At 41.4% G+C, this 17,310-nt stretch overlaps 2 protein-coding genes across 3 annotated transcripts; both read left to right on the top strand.

Annotated features, from left to right (window-relative positions):
• Positions 1–2,123: 2,123 nt before the first annotated feature.
• On the top strand, positions 2,124–9,793 carry LOC119449893 (gastrula zinc finger protein XlCGF7.1-like). Of its 2 annotated transcripts, none has more exons than XM_037713173.2 (3): positions 2,124–2,326; positions 3,635–3,740; positions 6,769–9,793. In XM_037713173.2, the coding sequence occupies exons 2-3, from the start codon at positions 3,721–3,723 to the stop codon at positions 7,145–7,147; spliced, it is 399 nt and encodes a 132-aa protein (XP_037569101.1). In that variant the 5' UTR covers positions 2,124–2,326; positions 3,635–3,720; the 3' UTR covers positions 7,148–9,793. The 2 variants fall into 2 exon arrangements, with proteins under 2 accessions (XP_037569101.1, XP_049521460.1); XM_049665503.1 differs by having other exon boundaries at positions 2,134–2,258.
• A 726-nt stretch (positions 9,794–10,519) lies between these two features.
• On the top strand, positions 10,520–17,015 carry LOC119449889 (mediator of RNA polymerase II transcription subunit 18). Its single transcript, XM_037713170.2, has 7 exons — positions 10,520–10,857; positions 11,476–11,542; positions 11,775–11,897; positions 13,647–13,725; positions 14,744–14,830; positions 16,022–16,068; positions 16,881–17,015. The coding sequence occupies exons 1-7, from the start codon at positions 10,680–10,682 to the stop codon at positions 16,927–16,929; spliced, it is 630 nt and encodes a 209-aa protein (XP_037569098.1). The 5' UTR covers positions 10,520–10,679; the 3' UTR covers positions 16,930–17,015.
• Positions 17,016–17,310: the final 295 nt, after the last annotated feature.

Genomic DNA, 17,310 nt, shown 5'->3' with positions numbered 1-17,310 from the left:
CGATAATAGTCGTGCAAGTTAATATGCCTCCTCGAGGATATTGTCATTTCCGCTCTCTGTGTTTACTTAGTTTTCGTATCAAGTGGACCTATAACGGACGAATTGGGAGCGTCACCAGTAAAACAACTTTTCGGCCGTGGAACACAACTAGCATATGGCTGACTTCCGACGTGCAAGTGTCTTTGCCGAGGTGGCCAAAGTTACCAGCAAATACCCATCGTCTAACATCATTCTCGCACACAACGCAACTCGTGAGTCCTAACAATCTACTAGTATAGGGTGCGCCGAGTGAAGTAGTTACTCGAACAATCGTGCAAACTATTAGCACCCTTTGTCGCCTTATATGCTTGAACCGTTTCGTGGCGAACCGGTACCCATTACTACTTTTTTTTTTTTTTTTTTTTTTTTGTTCAGGTTCGTTATGGGTTTAGGCAAATTTCAATATAATATGGGTTCGGGTTCATTTGCGCCCAAAATTCCGGTTCGGGTACGGTTTCTGGTTCGGGTTCAGTTCTAAACACTGGTTTCGATACTCTAAAATACGGCCCGACAAACGACCTCATCATTGTAACACGGTGCGAGAATATGTGACACTTCCTTTCCATCACAAAAACAGCAAAAAAAAAAAAAAAAAAAAAAATATCTGTACCGAACTAACAAGAAGCACTTTTGAGAATTTGCAAAGCACTGAAAGGAAGGATGCATTTAAAAGCTGCTTTTTAACCAAAAAGCCGTCCGCTAGCTGAAGACAAGTCTTCACACTAATTTCAAGATCAACATGACAATGCCGCCTGACGTGTATAAGTCTATCCTCATCCTCAAGTTTTTTTTTTTCTTTTTTTTTTAAGATAAAGACTTCCCCTTAAGATGTGTGCTGTGAGGCCTGTGTTGTGTATGAATTGAATCAGTGTTTTGTGGAATCTGTTATCATGTATCCAGCGGTCATAGCTGGTTGTGACACTGTAGCGGAGGCCGGCAGACGCGAGTGTTCCGATTGTAAGTCTGGTCATGTCCATATTAGGTGGTACGCATCTGCCTCCATCACTGGGTCGGAGCAGTATGAACACCTAGCACCCAGTGGTAAATGCGACCAGTTCCACGTTGAGATCACAACCTGTGTAAGGGCCACCCGTCGTGGCTCAAGTTGAGCGAGAGTTTCTGCTGCCGGCTTCGAAAGCTGTGCGCACAACTTGAGGAGGGAAAGAGTGGCACTGGTGCGATTCTTGGATAGCGTCAACGCCCTCTTGGTGAAATTATACTTCCATATTTGTCTTATAAACAAATTAAGGTCACCCCCCCCCCCCCCCTTCCCGAAGAAAAAGAAAGGAAAGAGACAGAGAGAAGAAAACGCGCGCCTGGTCTTTGAGTCTATCGCGGTCTAGTGGTAGATGGTTGTGGCATGGAGACTTCATAATAACCTCGTAAGTTTGTGCGCACACGTGTGTGTTTTGTCTACGGGGGGAGGTCGCGCATAGTAGACAACCCCCAAAAAATATTTCAAATCGTCCTAACTTTCTTCTTTTTTTTTTTTTTTGTCATTTTAATGTCAAAATTACAATAAGTTCTTAGAGTGTTTAAATGAATTGTGGAAACCTAAACTTGCAAAACGAATTACGTTTTGTAGAATCAAGAGCTGACGGATTTAAGATCTTAGAATGTTGATTCTGTGGTGAAGAATTATTACATGGGCTGGAAGCTGGTGCATTTTTAAGATATCAGGCCAAATGTCCTCAGAAATTATTGTGAAAACGTTCTCTGAATGCGTTAAATTTTGCTGGTTCCTCCATTCTGAAACCTATTATTGCGCAAAACCGCAACGTTTGTTCTGAAAACGTTGGCTTCCCGCGATACGCTTCGATGTGGGCGAGTCAGCGCGCAGATGTGCTCCCAACAACGAAACCGAAACAAAAAAAAAAAGAACTGCAGTTCTTGTGCTTTTACAAATTAAACAGCTGCGGCGTTACATTAATTTTAGTAATAAAAAAAGTGTTGAAGTTGTCGTTGAGGTTATATTTTTGCGAGTAGTTTCCGCGTACGGCCCGATTTAAAGCTGAAAATGCTTTATGTTGCAAACAATGAAAACGTGTATGGAGTGCGTGCGTGCGTGTGTGCGTGTAGTCTGTCTGCGCTAGACATGGAAGCTCGCGGAGGGGTGTGCTTATCGCGTCGTCAGCGCAGTGGGCGTGATTGTGCGGGACACTACGGCCTTTTCACGGCGCCGTGCAGTGACTGTGGTTGCATAATGACTCTAATGAACTGTATTCAGAGCATTAACCTTCGTTTTATCAATTGCCAGTTGCGTGTGCAGCTAGGAATTGCGTGAATGGTTGCTTGCTAATCCTCACTAGTTTCGCCTTTTTCCTCCACCACTTTCCGCATGCATATCTAGATACAGTGATTGACACCTGCTGTGCATTGAATTTTTGGTCGTTGTAGTATGAGAAATGCGACTAGCCAAATTATTTGGACGGTTTCCTGTCCGAGTGTGCTCCTGCTTCATCCTTGTGTTTGTTGTTCGCGCTGGCTGAAGCCGAAACTTCGGAAAACCAAGTGAAAGAAACTGACCATTTGAACTGACTTATTATCCAATTCCCAGCTTATACAGCGATATTTCGGGGTTTTCATGTGTTTTAGCTGATTACATGGGAAAATTAAACAATAATTCAGTTACTCTAGTTGAACGTTTTCACGTGGGAAAGATTGATACTTTCGCACGCTGGAATGTTTTGTATTTATTGATATACCAATGCATACGTGCGTATAACTCCTAGTTCGGTAATGTGTCGAGAACAAATTTCTGTTTAAACGTGCTTAACGTAGCTGAGAATTTATATGTTATCCTATGACTGACACCTGACGCGCGATCGAAGTAGAAAAAAAAAAAAAAATCGCTCGGCTTACGTGACTCGGGCAGCTATGTGGAAGCTTTAGCATTTCAGTTTTGATTCGCTTGACGTGTAAGAAAAATGATGTGTTGAATTGTTTCTGTGATTTTGTGTGGCTGGTGTGTGCAGTTGTCTAAATGTTTTGAGCATGTGAATATTTTAGTAGAAAAAAAAAAAAAATGAGTAGAAACGTGCGATCCAGCTTGCAGCACCCAGTGACTGGTCTGTGGTGGTCATTAGAAATTAGAACTTCTTACCAACGTTACTCTTATTATTTAACTTAGATTTACTGATGAATGCATACATTGTTTTCCCTTAATCGTAAGAAGTCTTGCCTAATCTCAACTGTGCTGGAAATTTGGATATAGATGAACCTGAAAGCATGTGATCTGAAAAGGGCTTATAATAACTATAGTGAAAGTGCGCTTCTGAGTAGCTTTAAATTGGGGCGGCCACTCAGAAGGTGTAGAATATACAAATTGTCTTTCATATACATCAGATAGCACTAATGTATGGTTTGTACATGACCATTTCTTTTTACAAAGTTGATTATCACCCTAAGCTTGCACAGTTGCCATTCATTTTAGTAGTGAAATCTTGCAATTAAAACATGACGAAAGAAATGCTATGCTAAGCAAAAATGTTTTATTTAGTATATTCATTTTCAAGGAAGCATTATTATGACAAGCCATGGTGATATATCACTGCAGCCATCCAGACACACTCATCTTTCTCTCTCCTTGATACAGAAACAAAGGTTGCTGCCTGGCTGTGTCAGTATTGCGACTTCGTGTGCCCTACCAAGCATTACCTGGCCCTTCATGAAGCACGCCATATGGATGAGCACAGAGACAGGTAACGAAAAAACGTTGTGCCAGTACTTGAGTTGGATAGAGGAGATAGCATGACTGCACACTAACATAAATGGATCCAGTTAACCATTTACAGACACTTGTAATGTGGCAAGTGTTCCGTTGTGCCTGGTGATGAGGTTGGTCGTTTGCATGTGTATGCATGTATGTGTGCATTGTAGTGTTGTCAAGGCAAGAGAGAGGCAGAAACCAGACAAATTTCTGCATTGTGTTGATCACTATTTAGTTGAAGCTGTTCTTTAGGTGCTGTGGAACAGTTGAGGCTATGCTCAAACTGCTCACATTGGTGGGCCATACATAGGCCTCCTACTAGTTCCTCAAACAGCCATGTCCTGCTTGTTTTCAGAAGCCATTTTTGAAGCTTTTTTTTTTTTTTAACCTTGCCCTATCTTTAACTGTTCCTTCTTAACTCCTTGGCTTTGAGACCAGCCTTGGTGGTATCTTGCCTGTAGGCCACGCAGAGTATGATGTCACCCATATACAGGGTTTCCCAACTATCATGCACCAAACTTCAAACGGCCAGTCAGGCGGCAATTTTGCATGCATTTGCAGGCTTCTTTCACGCTCTGAAAAACACTTTTATGTAGCACGTATTCAGCAACAGAAAGCTGTATCGGGAGTTTTTCATGTTGCTCTATAATTTTATCATTGACACTTATAATCTAACTATAGTATTTGAGAAGCTGATTAATTAAGACTAATGTAATCAGGCAGAATGAAAAAAAAAAAAAGCTGAGTGTCTCCAAGCGACGGCAAACATTACCTTGGTTCTGTCCAGCTATGTGGCATTTGCATACCTTTAAGTCTTGGTGCGTGATAGTTGGGACACCCTGTATATGTCCTGCATATACTTCCACGTGCAAAACCTGTAGTATCTAGGCTTTCCACAAATTGCTGTTCTTGCTTCCGGCTTTAACATTCACCGCATTTGGATGGGACACACCTCTCCTTTTGTGCTCATGTACAGTTAGCTTGTAATTCAGGGCAGTTTATTTGATCAATCATTTGTGAATGAATCGCAACTTTATAAAACATTGGTACGTCCCAAGCTCGAATATGCCTGCTCCATTTGGGACCCTGGTCAAGCTAATCTAACATATCTTCTAGAATCACTTCAGAACAGGGCTGCCCATTTCATCTTATCAAATTATGCGCATCATGCAAGCGTATCACAAATAAAACTGACGCTTGGTTTGCCAGATCTCGCAGTACGTCGTAAGTTTATGCGCTTGTGCCTCTTTCATAAGATCTACTACACTACTCCTGTTCTTAAAAATGAGTTGTTCCTTCACCCATCCTATATCTCTCCTCGCATCGATCACCAAATGAAGGTGGGGATACCACCATGCAAATCCAACTATTGCTTTTACTCATTTATAAAACGCACTGCCGACGACTGGAACCACCTTCCCGCCTCCATCGCTGCCATCTGTGACACCATTAATTTCAAAAAGATTGCCAACAACTTCATGTGTACTCACCGCACCTCTCTGTAATGCCCTCGGGCCTTGAGAGTATGTAAATAAATAAAAAATAAATGAAGAGCCTAGTGCTGTAGTGTGAGAAAAATTCTGACCGTTGTGTGTGCAAACAAAAAGTAATGCAGTGAATTGGTCAGTCTCTAACTTATGACATTGCTTTTACTAAATATTCAAGGTACCTTGTAAGAGCATTTCTATAGTGAAATTTTATGCCATTTTTTTAGGGTAAAATATTAGGAAAATATGGCATTTGAGCATTCAATCGAACATTTTAGGGTGATCTTTCCTTTTTTAAGTAAGAAATTTTGAGAGTAACAGAAAGGACAACCTGACTTCTGTACTTCAATGCATCTAATGCTACATACGAGTCAGTTCAAGTGAGCACCATATGTCATGGTAAAGTTTTAACGAATGTGTAACCTCGAGAACAAAGCTTTGTACCAGATAAAGGTACTCGGTTTGGAGGCATCGGGAAAACAAGGATCCTTTAAGCATCTGGAAGCTCACTGACTGACTGAATAAACTTTATTAAAACCAGCAAGAGGTGGTGGCTGGGCCTAGGCCTCCCACGTGGGGACGTCGAGGTGTTGCCTCTTCGCCGCCTCGCAGGCTTGCTGGGTCGCCAAGAGTTGGTCATCGAGGTTGGAGCTATGCAGGGCAGCGTGCCATCTCGACGAGAGGGTCGTGGGGTTAGTGTCGGGGTATTGTTGTGTACAGTCCCAAAGCATGTGTGTAAGTGTGGCAGCTACGATAAAAAAATTTCCGCACACAATTGCTGAGTAAATGCTTCAACGGCAGTGCTGGCTCCTGCAGTAGGTAATCTTCCACACAGAGAATGGATTGTTGAAATAATGAATTATTTCTGCCTAAATGTGAGTTCGCAATGCGTACTTCGAAGTGGCTGTTGGTCCACATACGTACATGAGCCCTCTGCTACAGCGCCTATCATTGTAGAGGTGCTGCTTTAGGATGTTGGAATTCATAAATGTTCATCAATTACCAGCTGTAGTTGCTTAGCGGCTTTCTGTGCCATTCTGCCATAACATCACAGGTTCAGCTATCAGCTATGGTGACCACATTTCAGTGGGTTTGAACTGCAAGAGCATTTATTTGTATTACTCAATTCTTTTCAGTCCGATTTTCGTGCTCTGCATGTCACATCTTGCACTTTAGTGCATTCAATGATGCCTGTGCAACTACTGCGTGATGTGATACTGCTGTTAACTACTATTTCATATTTATACCAACTTGTAAAGCGTGGATTTGTTTCTTTACCTTGCATCAAGAACTTCCCTGTCGCTGAGTTACGTACAGCGCAGGTGCATCCCTGTGCACTTCTCTGCTGTTGTGCATTGCTTTCTATGCTGATATATCGCTGACTGCTGTATAAAAAAATTCTTTGCCTTTTTTTTTGTGCTTGTAATTGTCTCGTTACCTGCAGCCCTGTCCCCGACACCCCTGTAATGACAGACATGACAAGCACAAACAAATAGCGACACCTTTTTTCTTTTTCTTTTTTTTTTCTTGAAGGATCAACAGACAACTTGCCTGGCGCCAGTCGTCGGGCATGGTGGTTCGCTGGAACCCGGAGCGCTCGTTTCGGTGCACCGTGTGCGGCAGGGGCTTCAACCAGAAGATGAACCTTGCAAGGCACATGCAGCGACACACAGGGGAAAAGCCACATCAGTGCCATCTGTGCCTCAAGCGCTTCAACCAGAAGTGCAACCTTGAGCGGCACATACGCTGCCACACGGGCGAGCGACCCTTCCACTGCACCTTCTGCCCCAAGAGCTTCAACTCCAAGTCCAACCTGAGTCGTCATGAAGCGTGCCACCTGGTGCATGCGCCCGAAATGACCATAGTCAGAAATGCGGCCGAAATGGCTCTTGTCCCCAACTTTAACATTTGAAACCGCAAGCAATGGAAGAGCTGCTGCATTAACCTGTTGTGTTTACTATTAACGTTAATGAGCTTGCACAGACACCACAGCCATTTATAACACATGCACATGGCTTTGAACACTTGCAGCACCATCTGGTAGTAACTGTCAGCATTCTTGGCATTGTTGCACATGTTCACAGCAGCCAGGTAAAGCTCCTGCTGCATGTGTATGTAACCCTGCCGATAACACCGGTAGTTGCTGCAAGAGTATTGTGGAAGTGTTGAAGGGTGGGCCTTGCTCACTCATAAATGGTTGCGAGTTTTGTAAGCTTCTCTTCAAACGTTCCCAAGCCATGATAGGCATAACCCCAGCTGACTTTTGAATGTAGAGTAAGGTTTGTGTCACATCCACAGTGTTCCCAACATTCTGGAAGGCAAAAACCCCATCCCTGCACAAAACTGTGTGTACCGTTTGTCCCATGTGAGCCCCACCATGCAACTCACAGCAGCTCTAGGCAGGCACACATTGTGTGATGTTTTTGTGTGTTCAAGTTCAGGTGGCAGGTGCTAATAGCACTAATGGCGTCTGGAGTGTCACCTACTCACGTTTAACATCATATGGACTAAGATTTCTTCATTGCAGTCTTTGACGAGCTGCATGAAATCTGTGTGATAGGCATTGTGGCAAAAGAAAGGTTGTGAGCCAACAAGCAAGGGTGCTAAGTGGTTATTGTGTTGATCGAGCCAGCAAGTACAGGCACCAAGAACAACAGTATTGGTCATGAGAAGCCGTACCTGTTGATATTTAATTTTCTATGATGTTGGTCGAGAAATTTTCTTCGCATGATATGGGGGGAGGAAGCTGGCCATAAATCTGGACCTTGTCACTGTATGCTCAGTATCACAGCTAATTTGCTCGGCTGAGAGAAACAGTACTTCTGAAAGATTCCTAGGCTGCAGCAGTTTATATTATACACTGCAGCTATACAATTAAGTTGAATAATGACCTTACCATACCTAATTGAAGGGGCATTTCATGCTTTGCTTACATTGTTTTGAGTTATTCATTTACTCTTGTTTTATGATTACGTATGTGAATTATTACATGTGCAGCAGCTGGCATTTAAAGTTGAAATGATCATAACTGCCTTGCAACTTGTCTACTTGAATCCTCTCGCAAATATGCAGGAATTGTCAGTTTATTATAACTACTTCATAAGAGGAGCTTGTGCAATTTTCATTATCTTACTGAAATAGTTTTTTTCTCATGTTAATACCTTTTTTTTTGCAGTGCAATATCATCTAATTATGTACAGTGTTCTATTTTGTTTAGTTTCAAAGCTGAGCTCTGTTTGAAGTGGAGACAGGGCCAAAGTGATACAAGCTGGTCATTATATGGAGCGGTAGCTTCCCGTCTTTTTACCAAGCTCAGGCTGAGGGGTGCTGCTTTTTCTCTTGGCAGGATGTCATAAAGATGCGCAGTTTGATGCACAGCTACAGCTGTGCATTTGCTGAGGATTCGTGGATCATTTTGCTTTGTTACAGTACCTCTTTCGCTTTAACATGTTACACGCTTATTGAAACATAGAAATGTGATTGCCTGAGGTACTTTGAATTACCACAGCAATGCTTATTCAAGAAAATTATTTGTTTAGACAGTATGTTGTGTAAGGAATAAGGTCGAAATTCCCAAACTGTGCTGGGATATTCTGTAAAATTCTATCAGTATTTTCATGAGCTGCTTACTCATCTTTATCTAAGCTAGGAACATACATATTGGACAGTGCATTTATACACATGCTTTCATTTCATAGAATTGTCAGTGCACCATCACTCTACTTCACATTTTATGTGCAGTTCTTTCTTTTTGACTTATTGGTAAGAGATTCCCAGCATTTCCTGTTTACATTTTTGTACACCTAGTTGTGGTAGTACTGTTTGTTGGCTTGTATGTTTAGATGCACACAATATATTGATGTTTTGCTAATGTCTTTCATGCATATCTCTTGTGTGTACGGTTTTTCTTAGAACTCGTTTCCTTTAGAATTTTGTTATTTGTTGATGTTTCTTGCTACCTGAGTTTATTTCTGTTCATAATAGAACTCAAGGTTGTTACTATACACAGTTTGCAAGGCTGCAGCTGTGCAACCGTGTACTGGTCATGAGTTTAGTCAGATATTGTTTTCAACTTGATTGTTTAGTTTAACTAGACTATGAAAGTGTTTTATAGTGCAGATTTCTTATTTCTTATTATTTCATTGTTGTTGAATTTTTGTCTTGGATTTATTCCCATTTTCAATGTTGGCGATCTTGTTCGCACTATTGCTGTGTTCGGAATTTTGTTATAGTTCATATTTCGTTGTTGCTTTTGAGTCTTCAAAATAATTGTGGCTGTTCGCCGTTATACGTGTTGCATTACTTGTAACCTAGTGAAATTTTCCCAGAAACCCATGTCCTAGTCAGGCTTTGGGTGTTCTTTTGGCTTTCTTGGGTCTGTGTTCTTCAAAACATTTTTTTGGGTGTGAGAAGAATTAAATGCAAGCACCCTATTTCAACCTTCATTATGTTCTTGAGTGCACCAGACAGTGTGAATACTTCTGCAATATTTATATTTTTCACTGTGCAGGTACATGGAAGTAAAAAAACATTAAAAGAGTTTCTTGAGGCCCAGTTATGTTGTGTGTCACTATGTCCAGCCAGAGTTGCTCTTTATTGAAAGCATTAATTTTGCCTGGAGTGGAGTGTGTGATTGACCTGCTACTATGTAGGGTAGAAGCAGGAGATCAAAGTATTCTAAATGAAAAAAAAAAAAAATGCATGAGGGAAACTGATGCTTTTGGTAGGAAAACAGGAAAAAGACAAATTTGTTTTTTCCTGTCTAATCAAGCTGGCAGGCAAACTAACCCAAAGCCTGTTGCACCTTTTATGGGTAAAGCACGGAACTCAAGACGTCGCATAGCCTCAGTAGTGTGAAATTGTCTTCATTTGGCACTCAATGTCAGATCATCCACATTAAGTGGAGCATTAAAGTATGTTTTCCCGTTTCTGATGAACCGTAACTATCGCAATAGAAATAGGTGGTTAGCCCTAGAAAGCAGATTCGCCTCAGCTGGCTATTACATAGTATATCTTGCCATAGGCTATGATAAAAGAACCATTAATTTGCAGCGAGTCTGAAACAATTCAAAAGCTCGCGCCATAGAATAAAGAACTAACTACTCGCGCCTTGAAAATGGCGGCGGAAAGGATGGCAATCTTCAATCTGTCTGCTTCAACGCAAGTTAGTGACTTGTTTACAATTCAAATATTTATTTGAATTGAAATACTGACGTATAATAAGTACTGCAGTCGTACAATTAAAGTTAGAGATATAATATACACAAAATCTCTTCAATCCAGGCAAAGCCGCCAAGTCAGCCAAGTCTAGCCAAGTTAGCGGCTAACATGGCGGTAAAGTTTGTTGTCTGACTGAAGTGATGTGCACAGCAATCCTCTCTTAGGAAGAAAGTGCGTTCCGACAGCTCTTTCACTCGACCAAATTAACGCCTGGTTTGCCGAATATGGAAGGCACACCACCCACTGTTCGCCGTGGTCTCGTGCCTCTGCAAGAGTACCTGTTGCAGGGTAGCATTATGGACGGCGCCTGCGAAGTGCTTCTCCACAGGCTTCGAGGTCTCTGCGACAACTCGGACTCGCCGATCGAAACGTTTCACGACTACGAAATGGTCTTTCAGATAAGTCAGTACATTCGTGGATTTGCGGCTGTGATAGTAACTGCATGTAAAATGTTTTGCGACGTCGCGCTTGCCTTAGTGAGATCTGCTAAATAACCGAAACTCCTAAAAGTTTATACGGGTGTCACACGGCGCACTTTTGATCGCGATCAAGCCCGATCCGGATCGAATTTCACGGTCGTGATTGGCTCCTTTGCGCAAGCTGCGCGAGGGAGCCAGTCGCAGTCGAGAATTTCGATCCGGATCGGGCTTGATTGCGATCAAAAGTGGTCGTGCGACACTGAGCTGTCGCAGATAGTTCATGAAGATCGGTACGCATTCCTGGTCAGATGGATCTCCAGTAAAAGGGATCGTACCTACTAGATGCTTTTGTTTTGTGGTTCTTTAGTCTGTGGTGCCTCTGTGTGTCGTCTCTAGTAGCAGTTATCCTTTACACATATTGAGCTTACAAACGGGTGGACTAAATTGTATGGTGATTGCAACATAGCGCCCTTATTGTGAGCCTTTCCTCTCGTTTTCTTCTTTCCACGACTAATAAAATAATAAAGAAAATATATACTCGAAATATAACGCGTAGATGTCATTATCAGTGCATTTTCTCTCAACTTGATAATCTTCGCAGGAGGTCCCACAGGAACACCGCTGTCTGTGAGAGCAAGACAATCACTTGATAGCCCGCAAATGCCATGGTAAGTACGGCGACCTTGATTGCAGTTTCTTTAGTGAACTAATCGTTTCTTTGTAGCTGACAAAATGAACAAACCGAATGTACAGAGAAAATAAACTTCTAATCTCGCCTGTGGCAGTAAGGTTAACTGGCATTCATTGTGACACCTCTTGAATGTTTGATGTAACAGATGCCAAACGTGGGAAGGGCAATCTTTTGCAGAGAATATAAAAAATGTGTGTTTTCCTTTCCAGGCATCTACGCTACTTGGGGCAACCAGAAGTTGGTGACAAAAGCAGGCACACTGTTGTGAGAAGCTGTATTGATGTCAGCACATCCAACAATGTTGTGAACTTTCTCAATGAGATGGGCTTTCGGTGAGCCATCATTTCCATTTTTAATCATGTAAACATATATAAACATCACACATACAGAAAGATCACGACAAGCAGACCATCAACTGTCTCTTGAAAGGGACACTGCTTCCACCTGCTTCCGCAACTCTATGTTTACGTGCTTGTCCTTCCTACTAAAGCAGATCATTAATGACTTTGCACTGGCCAGAACAAATTGTCACATCTTATATAGGCTTATGTTCTCAAAGCCCACAATGCCATTAAAAACCAACTTTGTCTTGCAGTCAGAATACTAGCGGGATAATTCAAGCTATGCGTTGACAGAGCTACCTGTCTGGCTAAGCTGATTAATAAACATGTTAATAGTTTATTTAACCAAAAGGTGTTACTTGCTTGACTGACAGGTAAGATGAAGGGGGAGAGAAGAGGTGCGTGGGGACAAGGAATGGTGCCTTTTCTCACTGCTGTCATCTTCACAGTCAGTCATGCATACCAGAAAATAAGTTTACCATCCCAAGTGAAACTCACTACCCCTCCTGCTACAGTTAAACTTGATTTTATTAACTTACCAATTTAACTAAATTCAAGAGTGGTCATCATTTCGTTAAATCAAGTTTCAACTGTATAATCAAGAACTTTTAAAAAGCGACACTCCGCCACCATCCATCATTTAACCCCTGAAGAAGGAGCCGAGTTGGCGCCAAAATGTCTGGTTTCATACAGTTGAAGCTCAACACGAGCATGGATGTGATGAACTATCAGATATAACAAAGTAAATATAAAATTCACAGAAACTTTTTGCCGGTATCAGAATTTCTGCTTATAAAATAATGAGTATATAACAAAAGTATTTTCATATAGAATGTGATTACATTATAACGAGGTATGACTTTACCACCGTTTTATTGGAGACATTAACTTCTTAAAAGCAATTCAAGAGTTTAGAGTGTGACAGGACTTCCCCAATAAGCTCTATGCTGCTAAATTCACCCGCTGCTATAAAATAAAGTGAGATTACAGCAAAATGAATTTGTGTAACACTTCAGGCTAGCTCAAAACGTCTTTGCCCGAGTAGTTCTACCACAGACAAGTTTCAGGCCTGCAACAGTGAACAAAGCATGATATATTGCTTTGCACTTTTTGGCTGAGCAACATTTTCTCTTTTTTTTTTTATTTGTGAATGCGAGTGGATTTCCAGATGTCCTTTCTGTAATTGTGCATGAAATTAAGGCAATATTTTTTTTTTCTTCTGAAATTAGTTGCTCATGCAAGCGATTCTCCAGAACCGTGAGGCTGGTAAAACAAAAGTCCAAATAATAGTGATGCAAGTATTAGTAAAACAAGAGATCTATTTTGCATAACTGTTCATCTTGTCCTGCTCGGTTTGTGAACCAGTGAGATGCCTACGTTACCTGCATGCCTTGAAACTTGGGTACTTGTGCAAAGCTTGACCCTGACATACAGTGAATGGTAATGATGGTTACATTAGTTAGGTGGGTAGATGCCATTGAGTTGTGTTCAACTTGTTTTTATGTCCATGGAGAGAGAGAGAAAGAGTTTAATGCAAAGCTGAAGATGTGAGCCCTGATATAAGGTTATTCCATGGATATATGACCTGCTTTCAACCCTATGAATCATGATGTCTTTGAGCTCAAAATGCACTCTAGAATACAGAAAATGGTAATGATACACAGATACAGTTAACAATGGTTTACCGTATTTTGACACTGGACACTTGTGCTAACCTAACTTACTGTCTGCTTTTCTCAGGTTAGATTTTGAATTTGTGCTGAAAGGACATATGTTCCAAAAGGGACGCATGAAAGTCATCGTTGCCAAGGTGTTCCGGGTAAGCTATGCCAGTAGAAATTTTATAATAACAAACAGTTCCATTTAGTATTTTCAGCTTACTGCTATTGTTTCTCTTCGCCTGTATTTTAATTGGGAATGCAGTGGATAGTTGGATAGTAAACAGCAATATTCAGGGTACACAATGAACTAGTATAGAAAGGTGAAATGAAAAAATTACACAGATCCAATGCACATCTGGAAATCTATGTGAAGCAGTCCATCAAATGCTACAAATTTGCCCATTTTATTCCTACGTCTTTGGCGTAACGGAAACTGGTGCATGCACATGTGTTCTCACACACCCGTGCTATGCAATGTGACACGCGCTGCGATCATCTCAAAAAGCTAGTTGGCATTGGCACAATGTAAGTACTATACATGCGATTGTCGCCTAATGGTAAGAGTTTTGGACTGCTGTGCTAGGGGACTGAGGTTTGGTCCCATCATTGGGTTCAATTAGGTAATTAAATGATTTATTTTTATTTTTTAAGTATGAGCTATTCGGCAAGACAGCAGCAGTACCTAACAGCCACCGTCATAAAAGTCTGGGAGGGTTTGCAAAATAAGCTTCACTTTAAAGTGATTGAACTTTGGACCTTTAAATCGTAACGCATCACACGTTGGGCTATCAGAGACACCGCAGTGGAAGGCTGCAGATTAGTTCTGACTGCCTGGGGTTATTCAACATGCCTCCCACACTAAGTATATGAGCGTTTCTGTATTTTGTCCGCATTGAAATGTGGCTGCTGTTGCCATCACTCACACCCGTGCCCTCATGCCTCGCAGCAGAATGTCATAGCCACCATGGTGGGAATGAAAGAGTATCGCATCATTCTTTGAGGATCAATACTACTTAGCATGCACCAGCAAATCATGTTCCAACTCTTACTTCTATAGCTATTGTTGATTGAATATAAATTTGGTGCAAACATGAAAATTATGTGAGCACTTTGCAAAGGATGCAGTTTCTATGTGCTGCAAGCTTCATGCAGCCATCCTTATTGTCTTGCTCACAGCTGGTTCAGCAAGGGAACCCCGAGAGCATCGAACCAGTCTCTAACTCCCACATCATTGAGTTGAGCGTTATAGCCCCAGCAGGACAGGTGAGAAAGTACCCTTTCTTTTTGGCATGTTTTGCATGCAGTAGTTATATTGATGTCCTGCGTTCTCCTAATGCGAATAAATTATAGAAGCGGGAAGCATCACACATAACACTTTTCTCTTTTGCCACACTGCCTATTCCGTTCTGTAAGCTTTACCGTTAGAAGGTTGGTGCTTAATTGTGCTAGCTGCTCTCTTATTTGGCCTTTTCATCCACTGGAAGCTTGAAAGTAGGCCTAAAGCATAAATCATTAACTACAGCGTGACAGAAGAACAAAGGACAAGAACGAAGTGAACACACAGAGCTGTAGTTAATAATTAACCCACATGAACTCGCCCGGCTTTCTGTTCCAAACATAAAGATGCTTTTGATTTGTTGCCTCCACTTAGCAAAGGCAGCAAATTGGTTACATGACTGGAACATAAGCACAGAAGCATTTGTTGTTTATACTATACTCACATTTGTTATGCCACCAATAAGCACCTGTCACATATCATAGAGCACACTACCAGCCCTTTCATTGTAATGTCTGCACACTGTCGTGAAACAACCTGCTGTGCATCAGTTTGGATATTTTTTATATTAGCTCAAAACAAATGCATGTTTAGCAGAGAACAAAAGGTTCCATAGTATTTGTCACTGTCTTTCTATAAATATATGGAGCAACCTCACTGCATCCATAATGCTGGATTACTGCTAGCACAATAAAAAGTTGCATGTTAATTCGATTGACTTGTGCTATATGGCTTATTTCTGTCTGCAATGTGCAAGTGGTGTATGGCATTCCATTTAGTTATGGACCTGGACGTTACATGCCACCTATTTGTAGTAAACACTTCAGACAGCATGAGAACAGAAAAAAAGGTTGAGGCTGTACATCGCATATGTACACTGTATTCTTTCATCATGCACTGATTGCATGTCTAAGCACCTGCAGTAACCATGCTATGACCTCTGTACTTTTTAATCTGCCACCACAGTGTTTGTTTTACTGCAACTCAATTCCACTCTCACCAAATTCCTTTTTGCATATCAGAAAGTGCCACATAACAATGTCTGCCATGGTGGGGCTGGGAAGGCACTTTTTCATTTGTCATTTCTGTATTAGAAAGTTATTATTTCATGCATTGCATGCCATCTTGCAAAGACCTTTCTTGCCAAGACCTTAATCACGCATTGTTACTTCTTGCAGGAATCATTGGGTGACGAGATGAAGGCGTTTGCAGAACAACTGAAACCGTATCCTTCTTTGGTTTGAATCTATGATCATGTTGGGCTTGCTTTTTGTCCAATCACCCAAAGTAACACCAGAGCAAAATTTAAGAGTGCTCTAAATAATGGCAACGTGAGAGAGGAGAGCTGCCACTGCTGTGAAACTCCAGCTGATTGTGATAGCAGAAATATATGAATTGGTTAAATTTTGTTCGGTGGTATGAAAGCACCTGCTGTCAATGGCAGCAGTGTGGCGAGGCACAATGTGTCCTCTGGAATCAATTAACAGACTTCAGTCTATGACACCATGTTGATCTGGAACCACTTGATGAGCACGTCACCCTTCACATTGCAAGCACATTTTATGCAGTTTGTGTGGGTGAATAATGAAGAGCAAAAATAGTATATGCACTTGTTTACATAAATAGTTTGTATTTAATTCCGGCCATTGTAATTATTACCAACAATGGCGGCTCAGCATCTGCGGTGTTTGTTAGGCTGCTGATGAAGTTGCAGCTTTGATTCTTAGCCACAGTGGATGCAAGAACACTCACAAACATAGAAATGGTAAGATTTAATTTGAAGCACTTCCATCCCCCTGAGTTAATGTCATTTCCCATAATCACCAACCTTCCTAACCTCTGTAGTATCTCAATGCATTCTGCTCACTCAATGACTACTGTTGATCAGGGAAGAAGGTTCCACAGCATAGGTGTTGTGCTGTAACATTTAATTGTCATAATTTGACATTTTTTAACTGCAGAACCATTTAGTGCTCAGGGGGAAAGAAAAATGAAGATTACTGCTTTCTGTTGTGGCCTTCCTGACTCTTTGTTCAGCCTTGTGGAGCTGGAGAAGATTGATCACACAAGACTTCAACATATTTAACATCGGTGATTGACGCCTACGGCCCTTCTCACTACCCTGTACATAGACTTTCATGTGCATAATAAACTTTTACATTGTTTGCTGTACTTGGCTTCCTGCATGACATCTTCTAAGGTTATTCTAGAAACAACAAGCACAATCTTCCTAGCCTTGCTTGATTGGCCAAGGTGTAATCTGGGCCAAACATGGATTGTCTACATACTATGGAGCCTACCATGAGAAAACAGCGTTTAAATAAAGACCCAATGTACACGGGGGTAATGACCTCTTTGTGTAGCAGTGAGCAAAAGTATACGGGCCATAGTTGTAAAAAAAAAAGAAAAATCACAATCTCGTCAGTCTAGGTGGACGGTCTGAAATTGACAACTAAATACATTGCAG

This window comes from Dermacentor silvarum, chromosome 4 (assembly GCF_013339745.2).
Source record: "Dermacentor silvarum isolate Dsil-2018 chromosome 4, BIME_Dsil_1.4, whole genome shotgun sequence".
In the NCBI taxonomy this organism is placed as follows: Eukaryota; Metazoa; Arthropoda; class Arachnida; order Ixodida; family Ixodidae; genus Dermacentor; species Dermacentor silvarum.
The sequence above is the reverse complement of the archived record's forward strand: the minus strand, read 5'-3'. Positions and strand labels throughout refer to the sequence as shown.

Coding starts and splice junctions, on each gene's coding strand:
- LOC119449893 (XM_037713173.2), top strand. CDS start 3,721: ATGGATGAGCACAGAGACAG. Junction 3,741..6,768: donor ATGGATGAGCACAGAGACAG/GTAACGAAAAAA, acceptor TTTTTCTTGAAG/GATCAACAGACAACTTGCCT.
- LOC119449889 (XM_037713170.2), top strand. CDS start 10,680: ATGGAAGGCACACCACCCACTGTTCGCCGTGGTCTCGTGCCTCTGCAA. Junction 11,543..11,774: donor GATAGCCCGCAAATGCCATG/GTAAGTACGGCG, acceptor TTTCCTTTCCAG/GCATCTACGCTACTTGGGGC. Junction 11,898..13,646: donor CTCAATGAGATGGGCTTTCG/GTGAGCCATCAT, acceptor TGCTTTTCTCAG/GTTAGATTTTGAATTTGTGC.